General features: G+C 36.0%; 1 protein-coding gene across 1 annotated transcript in view; it reads right to left on the reverse strand.

The window, feature by feature from the left end:
• CORIN (corin, serine peptidase) overlaps positions 1–16,554 on the reverse strand; it is a 110,952-nt gene that overhangs the window by 48,247 nt on the left and 46,151 nt on the right. Inside the window, exons 6-7 of the mRNA XM_026033621.1 lie at positions 13,108–13,289; positions 1,465–1,578 (exon numbers count right to left, since the gene is read on the reverse strand). Coding sequence (XP_025889406.1) covers positions 1,465–1,578; positions 13,108–13,289 — 296 coding nt within the window. The remainder of the gene's footprint in view (positions 1–1,464; positions 1,579–13,107; positions 13,290–16,554) is intronic.

The following is a 16,554-nucleotide window of genomic DNA, read 5'->3' on the forward strand; positions in this document are numbered from 1 at the left end:
TGTAGTGCCCAAAGAATGTGGAGGAGCAAGGATTGCAGTGCAGACTGCATCGTTTTTTTATCAGTCAACTCTCAGGCGGACAAGTCCTAATTCAGGTTTGCTATTTCTGTTCTATAATTTAAAAAGGTTTTACCTTAAAAAAAATTAAACTTCTTCATTCCTCAGTTCTTTATCAGTGATCTAATAAAAGATATTCTTTGCTTCTAAACCTTATGTCTTTTAAGACACAGGTTTTCTTTTAAAAGTAACTCGTTAAATTTATAACGCCTGTTGTTTCAAGACATGGAACTTTTTTTTTTCTCCTTATACTACTGTATCTTTGCCCACTTCTAATGGAGCTTGAGCTCCAAAGTCTCACAGGCATTTCTGAAACTTTTAGACTACCTTAAAACAGAACTTAAGCCTGACAAGAAAAACCTCAAAAGATTGAAATATGAAAAACTTACTACATTAGGGGAAATATATAAATCTCCATTRAATACACTGTAGACTATTCAGGTAAAAACACTCTGTAGTCTCACTTATATTGAGACAAGGAGGAAATCCCATCCACCATTTTTTTCCTTAGAGAATCCCAGAGAAAATCTGTCAGCACCATTCTCAAAAATGGCTTCATGAGTCTTGGAATGCCCAGGAGATGTGGGCTCTTAAATCATTAATGAGAAAGAAATCTTCTGAGGGGAGTCTCAACGGCACAGATTKGAATTCAATGCAAGGACTTGCATCTCCTGAAATCTGAACGCACAGCACTATATTGTGGCATCATGTTATACTACAGTTCCTATTTACTCCATGAACCTCATTTTTCTTTTATCTTTCATTTTTTCACCCTTCTCATTGTTTTCCCACTGCTTATTTGCTCAGTTTTCTTAAAGGCAGTAGTAATCCTATGATGTTCTTGTTAGAAAAGAAAAACACATTGGAGATACAATCCACAGTTAAGAATAAAATAAGACATTAAGCATTCATACCTATTTTTCTTTTCTATCTATTTTGATATTTATTTAAATAGACCTCATGAAGGTTGAGGCCAGAACTGTCAAAGCAGATGGTTTTGCACGTACTGTAGAATCAATGCCAAGGACTAGGAAAAGGATGCACTGAGAAGTTTCCAATTGATTGTTTCCAAGCAGAAGTGCCATTTTTTGCTTATTACTTATTAAAAAAAATACCCCCAAATAATTCTAATCTTCCTATCATTCCTTGGAGAAATCATAGCAGTTCAATTACTAGTGACATTTGCTTATCTCCTTCCCAGCATAAAGTTTCCAGGATATAGAAACATTGTGTGGTGAGACTGAGCAAAGCTAAACTTACTCACTTGTAACTCAAGAGTTCACATGCTCGTAATATGCAAACACCATGCAAAGCTCTTATGGCATCCCAATATCTTTAGTTTTTAAGCTCCTCTCACTGGATTCAGTATGTGCTGCAGCTGAGCACCACAGGGCTGAAGCAACTTACTGCAATGGACCTCATCGCTCCAGTCATCGCAGTCGTTGTAGCCGTTGCACTGCAGTTTCCCTGGGATGCAGATCCCGCTAGCGCACAGGAAGCTCTCCTCCCCTCCACACAGYGCTGCCAAAGAGCAGGAAAAATAAACAAGCAACGTATGCGAAGCTGCTCAGAGAGCAAGGGAATACAAGGAAATGAAAGATACTTGGAACAACCAGTCGATAACAATTAATCGACACATTTAAGCAACAAGTCCCAAAATTAATCAAACTCAAGCACATTCATACTGGCCATTTTTAATTTTTAAGTAACCAAAGCTAAGTAAGTATCTAAGTTGAGTTTGTCAGTAAGGTCCAATACACCACTACAGTAAAGAGCAAGCACTTCTATAGGTAACTCTTAAACACCGACCTTAGGATGTGGTTAAATGTGCTATTTCTTTCCATAAAATAGATATTTATGATTAAATATGCAACTAAAGTAACAACAGATTGATTTTTGCAACCYATGTGTTCAACCACAAGATCATAATTTTGAGATTGAAGAGTCATAATACAGACATTTCCTAACAGGGAAGTTTCCCCAAACATTCTTATAACTCCTAAAACACTAGAAAAGCTTCATTGCTGTTATTTTATACATGGGGAATTGAGATACATAGAGAGATAAAAAATAGGACTTTGGATGTCCCACTGGGGATGCCTTGCCATGAAAACCAGAGAGAGACATCTCAAAATCATCTACAACTCAAGTACTTCAAGAGGGTTAAAAACAGGGCGATACAGATCACTATTAAACTTTTGATCTTAGCACAAAAAATAGAGGCCAAAATTCCAACCTTTGCTTTTAAAAACTTTTGGCTGAGACAATCATTATAAAACACACACATACCATTAGATAGCAACATAAAGCAAAGATATCAAGTGAAATATAGATGGCAGGCAAGGCAAATATAAAAAAAATTCTGTTCAGCATCTATTTTTTTAAAGCTACAATTAATAATAATGATAATCAGCAAGACTAAGCAAACAAAGCTTCACCTTCAATAAACAATCAGCCCCCCAAATTCCTTCATTTTAACCATATATATTTTAAATAAGAGTTTTAAGAAGTTAAGAAAAARGAAGACATTTTTTCAACATAAAAATTATTGAACATAATAACGTGTGACAACAGTAAATTCAAACAATGAAAGCTCATGAAAGGTCACCATTTTGTCAATAGAAATTACTCTTGTAATTCAGCTTTGCATTTAACTTTGCCAAGAACAATAGAGACTGCAGATTGCAGCCTTCARTCTTACAATTTTACACACACTTGGAAGAATGCAAACATAAAAGTAAAACAAAACGGAAAGAAAAGTGATGCTGAAGAAATCTGGATACATGTTGATGAAATTTGGAAGTGTGCAGATACGATTTCAGGATACAAAGAGATGAAAGGAAAAAAAGGAAGGAAAAGAATGAACTAATAAATATCAGCCGTCCATACTATGACATAATTTGAAATCTTTATGTGTTGCTTCTGTTTCACAGAAATTCTAGAATTCATTACTCATTGACGTTTATGTTTATCATAAAACTTAATGGAAACTTTTTCTTAAATATTCATACATATGACTTTTATTCTAGATTTTAAAGTGCTTTACAATTGAGGATAGCTAGTGTTACGCTCTTTTTTAAAAAAATCCATGAAAAGCCAAAGGATAGGTGATTTATCCAATGACAAACAAGAAAATTAGATGCACAAGTCAAAGTGGTTAATAGAAGTCTCATGCTGAAAATCTGAACCCAGCTCGAAAAAAGAAAATTAGATTATATCCCTGCTCTGACATAGCTTTCTTGCTTATTTGTTATCACTAAAGCATTTTTAATGAGTCCTAGTCTCCTCTGAGGTTCATGGAAGTTGTTCTTAAAATCAAATGTTTAAAAAGAAAATAAATAAATGAAATCAATTCTTCAAATTCTTTATGAATATGTGGCATGGAATAGAAGAAGATTTCTGTTCCTTGTATTATGCCTCTAATGCTTTCTCCAGATCAGTTTTGTCATATGTCACCAGTGTGAGTTTCTCATACTTTCTTTGGGATCAGTTTATATATGATCTCATTGGCAGGATATTTTCCCTGAGAATTAGCTGAAATACCTCCACAGTTTGTCTTTATTATAACTCCCTCTTACTTCTCCCCATTCTGAGGAATGGTAGTCAAAAACAGTTGTTTATGACATATCTTCCTCAATATCATTATCAAAACACAAGTCAACTTCTTTTYCTAATCTTCTCTGAATTCTTACTTATTTTTTAAAGCATCAAATGTTATGCCATTTTGACAACAAGTTTTAATAAAACTTCATTGCCTTACAATATGTAGTGTCAACAGGACCAAAACCTGCCCAATTCATTTTGGTAGCCAAATGATACTTTTTAATTCTTCCTCTTCTTGTCCTTCAACATAATATTTTAACTACAGAAAACTAGTTACTATTATGTACTGAAGGTCTTCAAAGCTCCATCAGACTCAAATGCAAGGCTTCATTCAGTCTTCTGAAAACATGTCTCTAATCAGACTACAGAAGAAATAAAATCTCTTACATAAGGTCATATCCCCTTTAAACCCATAACTGACAACTAAATTGAGTATCTGAAGTAACATCTATATCAAGGAGATACAGAAAGTCTTTACAAACTATCTTGTTTTATATATAAATTATGTGTYAGAACAATACTCGTATAGCTAAGTTGTATCGCTGCTAACTCAAAGTTAGGACACTGCCCTAAATAAATTCRTTCTTCAGATGCTCTGTAAGTCACAAAGCTATTACAAAAAATAGCAGTTCCTCAGGATAAAATATTTAACATTAGTTGATTAATATGTGGAATTCACATGGCAATCAAACATCATTTTTCTACTCCAGAAGTCTCTACAACTACATGTACAAAACCAGGTGATGAATAAAAAATTCAAATCCTTCTTTATAATATTTACATCCATGTATAAAGCTCTTATACAAGTAGATTTCTAGAGTGTCAGAGAAAGGCATAAAGAATTATCWTATAATTTTGACTGCTAAAATATTAGTAAATATTTTTTCCTAAAATCTTTTCTATTTTCTGGTTTATAAAACATCTTTCATTGTTTTATCATTCAAGGATAGATAGAAATTCTTTAAAAAATCATTATTTCCTCTAGTAAAACTAAAAAATAAAAATAAAAAAAAAAAAGGGCTGATTTATAAGCCACCATGAAACACCATATAAAATGACCTATATCAGCCAAGACGTTCACAGGAAACAACGAATGTTTTATGGTTTCCAAAGACAAAGGCGCTCTTCCCAGTTCTTTCACAAACTTTTTTCATTAGTTTGGAAAACTTAGCTAACCTGCGCCTCAGCTCCTTACCTTAAAAAAGAGACTTCTCTGTTTTCTCAGGCTCTTTTATCTTTGAAAAGTCATCAGTTTTGGTACTATAAAGTTAACACTGTAGTAAGCCTTAAGAATTTATCTTCACCCTGATAAATTGATATATCCAGGTTTCCCAGAGGGAGTGAAACATATCATTTAGGAAAATATCAGGATAGCTCCCAGAGGAACATTATTGAATGTAAGATGGCCAAGAGGAAAAATTAAAAGATCATCATCAAATGGAAACAAGAAATTTTTTGATACAGAACAAAACCATCTAACATCGCCAGCAATGAATGACACTTTTTCAAAAGATCTCAACAAGCAGTCTAAAATAGAGTAGTACACCTGTAAAACAAGTCCTGGAGACTAAAGAAAGAACCCTTAATTTGCCTACAAAAAAATATCATTTCCATTCATGGTCAGCCTTTCTGCACAACAACACAATGCTCCTTCTCCACAGTCTTGCTAACCTCTGCGTGCATGGTGGATGCCAAGATGCACCAGTGAGCACTGGACATGCCTAAACATGCACAGTGAGTTTCTCAGAAATGACAAATAGCTCCAGCTCACGCTGTCTGCAAGTGCAATTAATTATCCAGATTTCCAATTTTATTTTTGGTCATAACTCTCCTTCCTATTAGATTATGGCAATAGACACACACACAAACACACATGCTGTCACTCAGTGCCTCCCCTTTTACTTTTTGACAGCAGTGGGTTATTTTTACAACATAGTTCCATGTTTTCTAAGCCTGGAATATTAATTTACTCTCCTCAAGAAAAAGAGCAATTCTAGATTTAAACAACTGACACTCTTGTATGAAACATGTGCTTGTAATAAAGAGTTATATGAATAATTTCAAAATCTTTTCTGTAATATTCCCCTTCGCGCTCTCTATTTGGGCAGCACATGACCTAGATTTTCCAATAAAAACATTATTTTCCAATTGTGTAATGGGGTCATGGATGCTGTAGGCAACAATACATAGGCAATTATTTTTTTTTTCTTCAAGAGGTCTTCTGGTTTTGCAAGAAGGTGAACAAAACATATATGACTGAGAAAAAAAAAAAGAGTTTTCAGTTGTTCATGTCATTTAAATCTGAACTTTTATCTGAGACAAGGCAGGGCAAAACCACCATGCTTTTGCATACCCTTCATATGTGCTCTCAGGGGCTTCTCCTCACTCACGGCTGCATGGTTGGAGATGTTTGCTAACTTCTGCCTCTGCGAGCCCTGTAGCCTCACCGTTTTTTGGAAGGGCAAACTACTGAACTGCAGTATAGGATAGGCTTAATTACAATATGAGAGCATTCACATTTGACTTTTACAGAAGAAAAAAAATGCAGTGAGAAATTTTTCAAGTTGTAAGAAAAGATGAATAATCACTTTCACTGCACTCTCTGAGACCACCAGTATGTGATTTTTTCTTTTTTTTCTAAAAGTCTGGGGTTATGTTCAATGTATAGCTCCTATTTCCTTTAGATGCACATACAAGAACATGTGCCAGTAGCAAATCAAATCCCAGGTACTCAAATTATGAAACCAGTTAATCAGCGATGTGCAAAAAAACAATTGCAAACATTTTGATTCCAGTGCTGTGGTCACTACAGGGAATCTACAACAGTGGTATGGAAAGAATCTCATTCTCTATGATAGCATCTATTTTCCTGATTGTGAGCCAATCTTCTTCTTCTTCCAGTTTCCTGCTTTATACACTGCACACTTCCCAGTTTCTACAACCAGAAACTTCTAACTTGCACTTCTATGTAATTCCCAGCTCCTTAACAAAAGAAAACACAAATAGATCAAAAGAATCTTCTTGATGTTAAGCCCAAGGCCTAAGTTGCATGCAGCACAACAGGAACACACTTTTACTTTCTATGTGGCAGGTCAACATGAATTGGGAGAACAAAGGTAGGAGGTAAGACAGACATTTGTCTGTTTTTCCTAGACAGAAGTAAAGAGTCAGGAGTCTCACGCTCATTTCTGGACTGATTTTCTCTCAGTTTTAGTACCCAGCAGCAATCAAATGGAATTATAAGAAAAAATTCATCTCACCTTTTGGAGTCTTCTAATAGGACATGACTGGAGATGTGGGTGCAAACAGTGCAGTGATTAAGGCAGGAGCACCCATGTGCTGTGAACACCTCCTGTGAATGTATTTTCTGCTTCCTAACAAATTTAAGGAGTCTAACAATTTGATCACATCTCCACAGATCAGATTTTAATGGAAAGTCTTGTCTTACACGCAAAAACTAACACTTTTGATGAATTTCAATATCTGATCTAAAACCTAGAGGAGTTAGATATGTATTGGGAAATGTTAGTTATTTGYACCTGTGTTGAGAACTCACATTTTATCAACATCAGCATGCAAAAATACGTACATCTGAACTCCTAAAGAAGACAGAATGTTAGACGTAGGCAAAGAAAAGGGAAGCAATTCTGTTTGATAGAAAAACGATTTGCTGGTGCCTTTTTCCAGACCTTTGATAGGAAGATTTACTGTTTGGAAAATTTCCAAAATCCCTAAGCAAATACCACTGGGYGGCAAAAAAGTGTTTTATTTTACCTGCACCTGGTGTACTATCAAAAATGCCCGTGAAATGACAACATCACTTATGAGCTGTACTTCCCAGCTGGATTACTGGAATCTTATCTCTTGAGGATAATGCCTTCAGGGCCCTGGGAAGCTACAGATGGCATATACCGAAGAAGAAAGAATGCTGCTTTACAACTCTCAAAATTGACTTCCACTTGCATTTCAGGGGACAGCAATTGATAAATTTCACAGATTTCACACTGCATATCTGTGAAAATGGTCATGAAAAGTGCTGATCTTTTTTTTCCAAAATGAAGTTGAAACAATATGCATTGTGTATGCCTATGCAAGAACTATGAGCTGTCAAATAAAACTGCCTTTAAAATAAACCAAACACAGTATTCTTCAAGGAATGCATATATAAGCTAGGAAATGTGCAATACTACAAATATTACTACAATAGTAATTGTAGTACTACAATACTACRAATGCTTACATTTACATGATTCATGAAATAAATAGGCTAATTAATAGAAGAAAAAACTACAGCGGGTCACAAGGTGAATACAATTTCTTGAATCTCAAAACAATGGAAAACTACGGGAGCAAATTGAAAAAAAAATTACCATTTATTTTTGCCCTGTTCTTCTATTCTTCTCTAGGCATCTGACTTTGGCAGCTTTTGAAGACAGCGTGGCAACCTAGATGGACTTTTGCTCTGACAACATTGCCATTCTTTCATTCACAATAGCACAGTGGGACCCAGAGGAATCCCTGTGTTCTCTTGCCCACAGATTTTCGTCACCTGCTCCCTATATCCTATATACCCTGGGGTATGGTATATGCATCTTGTAACTGTCCATTACCACAGATTTACAGAAGCTGGTAACTTCTTCCTCACCAGTCCATTGCTCAGTTTCATTAGGATACAAAACCCTGTGGGAGAAGAACACAAAGTCCTCTCTCTTCCAGTCATTTCAAGTGACCTAAGAAGTCCTTTGGAAGACTCCAAGTTGGAAAATAAACAGGCAAGGAGTAGGAAGAGGCAGAGATGAGGGGACAGAGGAGGAGTTAAAAAAAAAAGAAATTAAAGGACAAAATTAAATATAGTATTTACTGAGTCAATGGAAGTAATGAATAAATGCTTAAGGGAAACAGTTCCTTTGACTGTGAATGTTTACTCGAATGACACAGAAACCTGAAAWATATTTTGTCTCCCTCAAAAAATTATCTTTTCTAGCACTATTTTTACAACTGAACAGTTTCGGTATTTCATATATACTCCATCTTCTTTCCAGTGCACTAAATGAATACAAAGGCACAAAAAAAGRCAGTATTTTTCTGATTTTAAAAGATTTTTCTTAATTAATTTCTAAATTGGATGTATATAACTAGCCTCTGTGTTTCTGTTCTCTAAATTCATTCCAGTGTCCTGGAAGACAAACCTGACACCATGGGAGGAAGTGTCAGAGTAATTTTTATCGGTATTTAACACAAAGAACAAACAAAGGCTCTGTACTAGTTCACCATATGTTTTGTTAGKAAAAAGTAGTCCTTTTCTTGTATGTGTTGTATTCATTATCTTGAGTCTTTTTTCTGTGTTCTTTGCTGTACAGCAGCTTACACAGGACAAGGCAATACAGAATAAGAGCCACCAGAAGACAATTAGAACTAACGAGTGGAGTTAGTGCAAAACTTGAAGCTAAATCTGGGTAAAGGGAAAGCTGTTATTATGTCAGAGAAACAAATGCTACTGCTGAGGTTTATAATTGTGGCATTAAAGCATCTTTCACTTATATGTTTTTAAAGTAACATAAAGTGGCATGCATAAAAAATGTGCCCTTTGTTAGACTTGCTAATGCAGAGCACCAATTAAATGTGCCTTGTACAGATTAAAATGGGCTAAGGGCTCCTGTGGTGTCATCTTCAAACGGATTAAAGGGTTCACTCCAGTTATGCATGCATTTAGCTCTTTCACTCCCCTGAACATTTCAGGGCATAAATCAACACGTGTAACAATTAATTTCTGTTTTTTTGCCAAGAAGATTATCCAGAGCATCAGTACCAGTTCTCCCACGCAGCAATCACTGTAACTTTATCTAACCAGAAAAATTTAATTAAAAGATGATACCAATTGAAAAACTGTTGCAATAACCACTGGGTTAAAAGTTCACCATTTTTTTCTAGATTGCAGATAAARGAGTTCTATGTGTTACTTATAATTTTACAGTCACTGCAGTATAATGCAAAAGCGAACACTGCCTGCCAATTCTGAATTGATTGATTCTGAATAGATTTCACACAGATTTYGTTGTGAAAAGCGCAAAATTATCAATATTCACTACTATTTTTCAAAGYGTTTAAGGGTCCAGATTTGTTAAAAATGATTGTCGTACTTTCCTAGGAAGCCCACTTCAACATAAGCCRTCTCACTCTGTTGCTTTATTTCTCGTTCACAGTGCTGTTATTTTTTTCCCCCCACTGTTTAATAGCATCAGCTGCAGGCTGGTCAAAGCAAGTAGAATAACAGAGATCCACAGAGAGGGTTAAAAGAAAGAAAAACAAAGTTAAAATAYTTCTGCGAGTGGGGAGATGCCCGGCAGCCCCCAGGAATGCCTCTGAGACTTTTGTTCCACAAGAACTCATTATTGGATTAATGGGGAATGAATGAATGCACCAGTGTTGGCATTTGTCCCTTACTCCCTTACATGCTCACTGCTCATCTGTGAAACCAGTTCAAATATTTATTCTCAAGTATCAACAACTGGATTCCTACAGCTTTCTTGCTCTTAGTAGTTAATTTTTTCAGCTACTGGATATCCACTGTAGAGGCAAAAGAATAAAGATTCCCAGAATAATTTTTAGGAGTTTAATAATACAGAAGACAGTGCTATGTTATGCCATTTTCAGTGCCATTTTTCCTTCCACTTTTTAGTGAACAGCAGTATCAGCAGTTCCTAACTAATAAACGCGTACCAGRAAAGCTGATAACTGTCCCTGAAATAAATGCTCTGGATTCGAACTAGAAAATCAGTCAGAGCCTGACTCAAAGCCTCAAAATGCACAGTGTTTGGCCACACAGTGTTTGGCCATAGTATGATGAAAAACATCACACAAAAAGAATTGTTTCGGACTTAATTATACTTTGATGAAACAAGTGTGTATATCAGCCACATCTTATTACTATAAGGACAATAAATATAAGGATCAATTAAACCCCCACAGGAGAAATGCATCCACACAGCAAACAAAGTACATGCAAGTCGGATGTAGGTAAGGAGTGTTTTACTGCATGCAGCCTGGAGGTTTTAGTGCCCAGGAAAAACTGCAGGGTTGACACATAAGCAGCACACATTGCCAAGGGCACACCCTGGGAATTTCCAGGAATTTCGCCCCAAGAAAACCTTRAAGAGTGCTTTGGGCTGAGCACTAGGTAAGAAGGAATGGAACAGCAAACTAACTCCYGCTGTTTTATTTCAGCTACGTTCAGGTATATAAATTATTTTAAATACACAAATTAAAAAAAAATATCCAATCACAACAATAACTTCTTTCTGAAGAAATAACCTGGGGGAAGCTTGACTTTTAACTTTTTTCAGCCAAAAAGGCATAGCATTAGAAATATTCCTTTAAACAAAAGAAGTTAAAACACTCCCTATAGTCTTATCATTTCCTCCACATGTAAATTATTCATATCCAGCATCATGAACAACAGCAAATGTAAGCAAGTTAATATAAGATGTGATTTGTTTTAAACAACAAAATGTCAGATCTGCCAAAAATGGTACAGGCCTCTGCAGCCTGTCAGGTAGGAGTAGTTCATCTCAAGAACAGCTCAAGATATTTTCCCCTGGTGAGAAACAGTAATTTCCACTGTGTACTTTCTATAATTCATGCAATTTACTGCATGAATTACAAATCTGCCATCAAGATTTAATGGGGCTTTTGAACACTTCAGCCAACTCTCATCTGCCAAAAGTTAATAGGTATATTTATATCTTACCTCCTGCTCAGCATGTGTACCATACAGGAATAGGCCCTAGTTATCCGACGTTCTGTTCTTCCTTCAGAACTGCACCTCCTTCTGTGCCAACTATGAACAKGCTCAGTCGAGGATAGGCTGGTCACCCCTTTTTTTCACCCTCACTGCTCAGGATAAGCCCTTTACCAYATTTATGCATTGATCATACAAACTCCTACCTCATTTGTTATTTCACCTGCCATGACTATATTTGTAATTTCTAGGGTTTTCATCACTACAGTATCAAAGGCAGCAAAGCATTTAGTTTTAAAATACTGCTGTGAGGTAGAAGGAGGATTTTATTCCCATTTTACACATGATAAATTGAGATAAGAAGAAATTAGGCATGTTTATATCTACTTACTTATGGTTCCCATTTGCAACGGTCCATAAGCCCTAGTTTTTCAGCACATGTAGCACGTATTTATCTCATATAGTTAAAACACAACTCCCAGTGGCTTTCATTACAGCAACTGGCCCAGAATCCCTTAATAACTCTGCAGGAGACTTGTGGATAGCACTCAGTTTTCCTGGAAGGCATTCAAATGTCTTCCACAAGACACGGCCCTTCATCCTTCATTCTGCATTTCCCYGTCACAGACATTACTAATTTTCCCAAAGGTGAGGGTAGGTAGGAACAACAACCTCCTTTATTTCATGATTCCTCAACACGTGCCCTTACAGGCCAAGGGAATCCCACTCAGAAAAAAAGGAAAGAAAATTGATCATGTATTTAAAGGCTGCAGTATTATGCATATTCAGAAAATGCAAGGAGATAACCAAGGGTCTACAAACACTCCTAACTGTGGTATTACCTAACTTGTGAATACCCACTTCATAACCTCATAAATATTTTTAAGGTAACTCTCTATATATAACTTGCTAGTTTATTTGTTTTATTCTCAGTATATCACCTCTTTTTTTTTTTTTTTTTTTTTTATTATTATTATTATTATCAATCTACAGACTGACCATACAAGCCCTTAGGCTCAAAGGATGCTGCGTATCAGCAGTAAAGGACCATCCTCTGTCTGGACTAGCAATAGACAAACACAAAACAAGAGAAACCCAACAAGGGGATCAATGAGAAAAAACAAAAAGCCAGGCTTGCTGTTTTCAGGTCTGATCTCACCTAGATTTAGATCCAGAGAACACAGCAGGGGCTCCGAGATGAAAATAGTTTATATTTAAAGAGGTGTCTGGAGGCTTTCACTCACAGAGCTCTAAGCAGCATACACTAGTGGGTGTATCAGAACCTTGATTTTGGACAAGTTTACAATTTGACAGGCTTTGGGTTCATTTTTACAGCAAGGACCAGAGATGCATTTGAAATTTGGCCTATGTATCAAGTTCAGGCTCCAAAGCAATCACTAGTGATCACTAGTTTAGCGAAGGAAAAAAGTCATCAGATCTTTCTTTTAAAGGGCCTTTTCTGTCTAGCTTCTTTCCCTGAAACAGATGGGACTTTCTGATGCAAAACAAAAGACAGTCTCGAAGCAATAAATGTCTTAGAAAAATTTCTAACAATGAGGCTTTAACTTTACCACGGTAATCTGAAGTTACTTAACAACAGAACCAGAACTCATAAATTTCACCCCAGAGTCTGTCCTACAGAACAAGACAAATACATTATTAACTAGTAACTTCTGAACAATGGTTAACAGTTAAAAATGGAAACGTACTTTGCTTTCCTTTCTCTTGGTGTGGCGAGAAGCATACTCTTGTGGCAGTGTCRTTTTCCGTTTTGTTTTGGAATTGGGAGCACTTGAGGAATTCCGGCCAAGAAGCATTTACCATCCCCAAGACTGGCTCACAGCCTTCTTTTGCGGCCTCACAAAATGTCCTGCAGGGTAGTAGGCCTCGACTGGAGAAAAGAGACAGAGAACAAAGATACCAAAGATTATTAGTCTAATGGGTGTGGAAACTTTCAAAAAGAGAAAAAAAAAAAAAAGAGAGAGAGAAAAGAAGAATTTTAAGTTCTATACAGTACCAAAAAAGATGACCTAGAGCCATTGTTTCATTATTCGTTTAAGTTTATATAAAGTCTGTCTTTCAGGCAAAATTTAAGTCCGAATTAGGCTCTGAGTTAATATTTCAACTGTGCAAGTTGATACTGAGATTTTATCAACAGCTGAACCAAAGTAATAAGGTAGTGACACAAGGCAGGAGAAAGCTTGTTCCCTTATCTTCTTCCCCGAAATTGTGCAGTCCTCCTCCCTCTGACTTTTGCCAGATGTTTCATGAGCTGATGAAAAACCACTAACCTGACAGAAAACTCTGTATACGTTTGATCGGGTAAGTTTTTCAACAACTTAAGTGAGCTGGACCAGCRCATGGAGAGAACCAGTGCCCACTAAAGATAAGCTGTAGTAAACCAAAGCACCTAAATTTTATGAGCAATTTATGAGCTATTATGCTGACTTTCCCCAAGAACACAAAACATACTCAGTGCCAGGAAACAGAGCAAAATACCAGAACGCAACTTGAGTTGTACCAAAAAAAAAAAAAAAAAAGTGATTTTTAAAATATCACATGTTTAAATAAAGCATTCTTGGCCATTTCTTATTCTGAGATACATAATTCCATATGTTTTTCTTTAATCTCCGCAGGTACACAGAAGGAGAAATTAAAATAGGTAACTATAGAGTGTCTCCAGCTCTACACGTACTTCTCTCTGTCACTTCACAGAGCTGTCAACTGTAACAGAGATTATGWGTAAAACTTCTCAGGAAGCTGGTACTTGCACGTGTGAATCTCTTCATGGAATACACTTTAGTGCTCTCTGCATACCTTAAAATATTCTTTAAAAATTATCAGCAAAAGATTGTGATGCCAAAGTACATTCATAATTTATAAGTTAAACTAAATTTATTAATTATAACAAAAAACAGAAGTCACATACATATCTAACTAGAATAGTTGTCAAACAATATATTTTTAACAGTGAGCACCAACACTAAGGCAGCATTTATTTTCTTACACAATTTATAAATAACTATGAAYGTCCATCGCCTTCACTATTTATAATTTCAGAGACATGTGCTGCTATTATCAACTGCACTGTAAATAAACGTTAATTGGAGAATTACTTGTAGCTAAAAATTGTTCTTCCATCATAATCATCAGCTGCCATGACCATTGCCACAGAGGATTTTTTATTATCAAATTCCAGCAAGATTTCATTGAGGAAACAATATAACTGAAGTGAACTTTATCTAAACAAGTGTTGCACTGACCTGAATGGTTTGAGGTGTCGTATTTGAACAGGCAACAGAACTCTTTAAAGTAGAAAATGTCCACCAATCCTCAATGGAAGGAGCAACTTATACGGAAAGATGTGAAGCTTATAGGTATTGTTCTGTGGAAAGAGTTGATTCCTTGAAAAATGCTTCAGAGCATTTTCACCTATAGAATTCCATGGGATCCCACAAGCTGCAGCCGAAGCAGCTGGAAAGCACCGATCAATGTTTTTGTAAGGCCGATCTCTATCATCTTTAAAAGGTCATGAAAATATGGACAGATTGCCAATGAACAGAAAAAGGCCCAGATGTTTTAGGAGAAGGTTAAATTAGTGGAATTAGTAGAATGCAAAATATTCATTTGCATGAAAAAAGCATTCTTCTTTTAAAATAAAACATCAAAAATCTCACTTTTTCACCTTGATCTATTGAAATGACTTGCATTTTCTGAAATACGGTTGTTTTTCTGTTTAGCAGTTAACAAGAAGGACGTGCTGCTGGCACTCTTATTCACACATTCCAGTTGTAACAGCAACTTCAGAAAAGCCATCTTTAGAGATATGGTCTCAAGTAATGCTAAGGACTTTTACACAGTGCCAAATGCCCTTTAAATGCTGCTGTATTAAAGTTATCTCAGATATAAGACCTTTATCTTTTAACCTTCACTTGATGCTCCCTAGCTGGCAGCTTCCTTGTTGCTTGAAAATAAGCACTTATATTTTAAAATAGCACTTTATGGCACCAGGCTCCGATGTGTTGAAAGGAAAAAAAGTTTCAGTTCATATCTGGCTGTGCGCAAAACCAAGCACAAATGGTCTCTCCTGATGACAGGAATAACTAGTTCAGCACACTCTTGGCAAATTAAAGGTTTGCTGTCTGACCTGGAATGTCTCTTCAGATAAAGATGTTCTAAAACACTCTCCTATTTTTTACAGAGATATGGATATGGAGAGAAATAAAGGAAACAGCAAGAGCACTGCAGCAGGCATCACTGCTCATCTCCCGACCCGGGCCTGGAAAACTCCCTAAATGCAGGGGTTTTGACAACACAAATCACCAAACCTACAAATTGACAAACCTACAAACGTGTCAATTTGCACAAAAAAAAAAAAAAAAAAAAAAAAAAAANAAAAAAAAAAAAAAAAAAGAGGGCTTGAGGACACCTAGATAAAGCTTACACGAGTGTGAAAAACTCAGATAATACTCAGATTTGATCGCTATCCTCCTTAATCCACACCTAAATTGTTAAATTCAAAGCATGACACCTTCAGCTGGAGACTGACAGCTCTGCCAATCATTTCTCCTGTCTGTCAGAGGAGGCGAAGGCCAACAGGCAGGTAAAGAGTCATATGTTAACTTCAGCACATGTAACTGCAGCAAGGTTCAATGTATGGATCAGGTTTCCAAAGGTCTTTCAATCATTTAACCACTCATGGCAGTGGAAATTTGTACACATAACAGTTTAAAAGATATATTAAAATATAACTCCATAAAGTTACACTTTCATATAAACGGTAAAAARAGTTAAAATGTTTAGGAGCTCTTTTTTTTTCCTTTATTCTTTCAGTAGATTAATTTGCCTCTAAAATTATTTAATTCTATGTGCAAATCAGAAATATAAAGAGTTCACCTCTCTTGCTTAGTTTATGCAATTTTCAATCTAGGGGCTTCAGTGCGGTGTGAATGTTTGCATATATTCACAATAGATATAACTTCTATAATTTCTAGGTTTCCAAAAGACAACTGTGCAGTGATTAAATAAACTAACCAGAATTTATATTCTCTAGAGAAACTTTCACAAACCAGAAAATACAGGATTATCCACAGATTACTGCAATATTTGGCCCAATTTCAATATTCAGTCATGTGTGCTCCATAAATATTTCAGGA

The sequence above is a fragment of the Nothoprocta perdicaria genome, unplaced genomic scaffold (assembly GCF_003342845.1).
Source record: "Nothoprocta perdicaria isolate Ctin4 unplaced genomic scaffold, notPer1 scaffold_13, whole genome shotgun sequence".
Classification (NCBI taxonomy): Eukaryota; Metazoa; Chordata; class Aves; order Tinamiformes; family Tinamidae; genus Nothoprocta; species Nothoprocta perdicaria.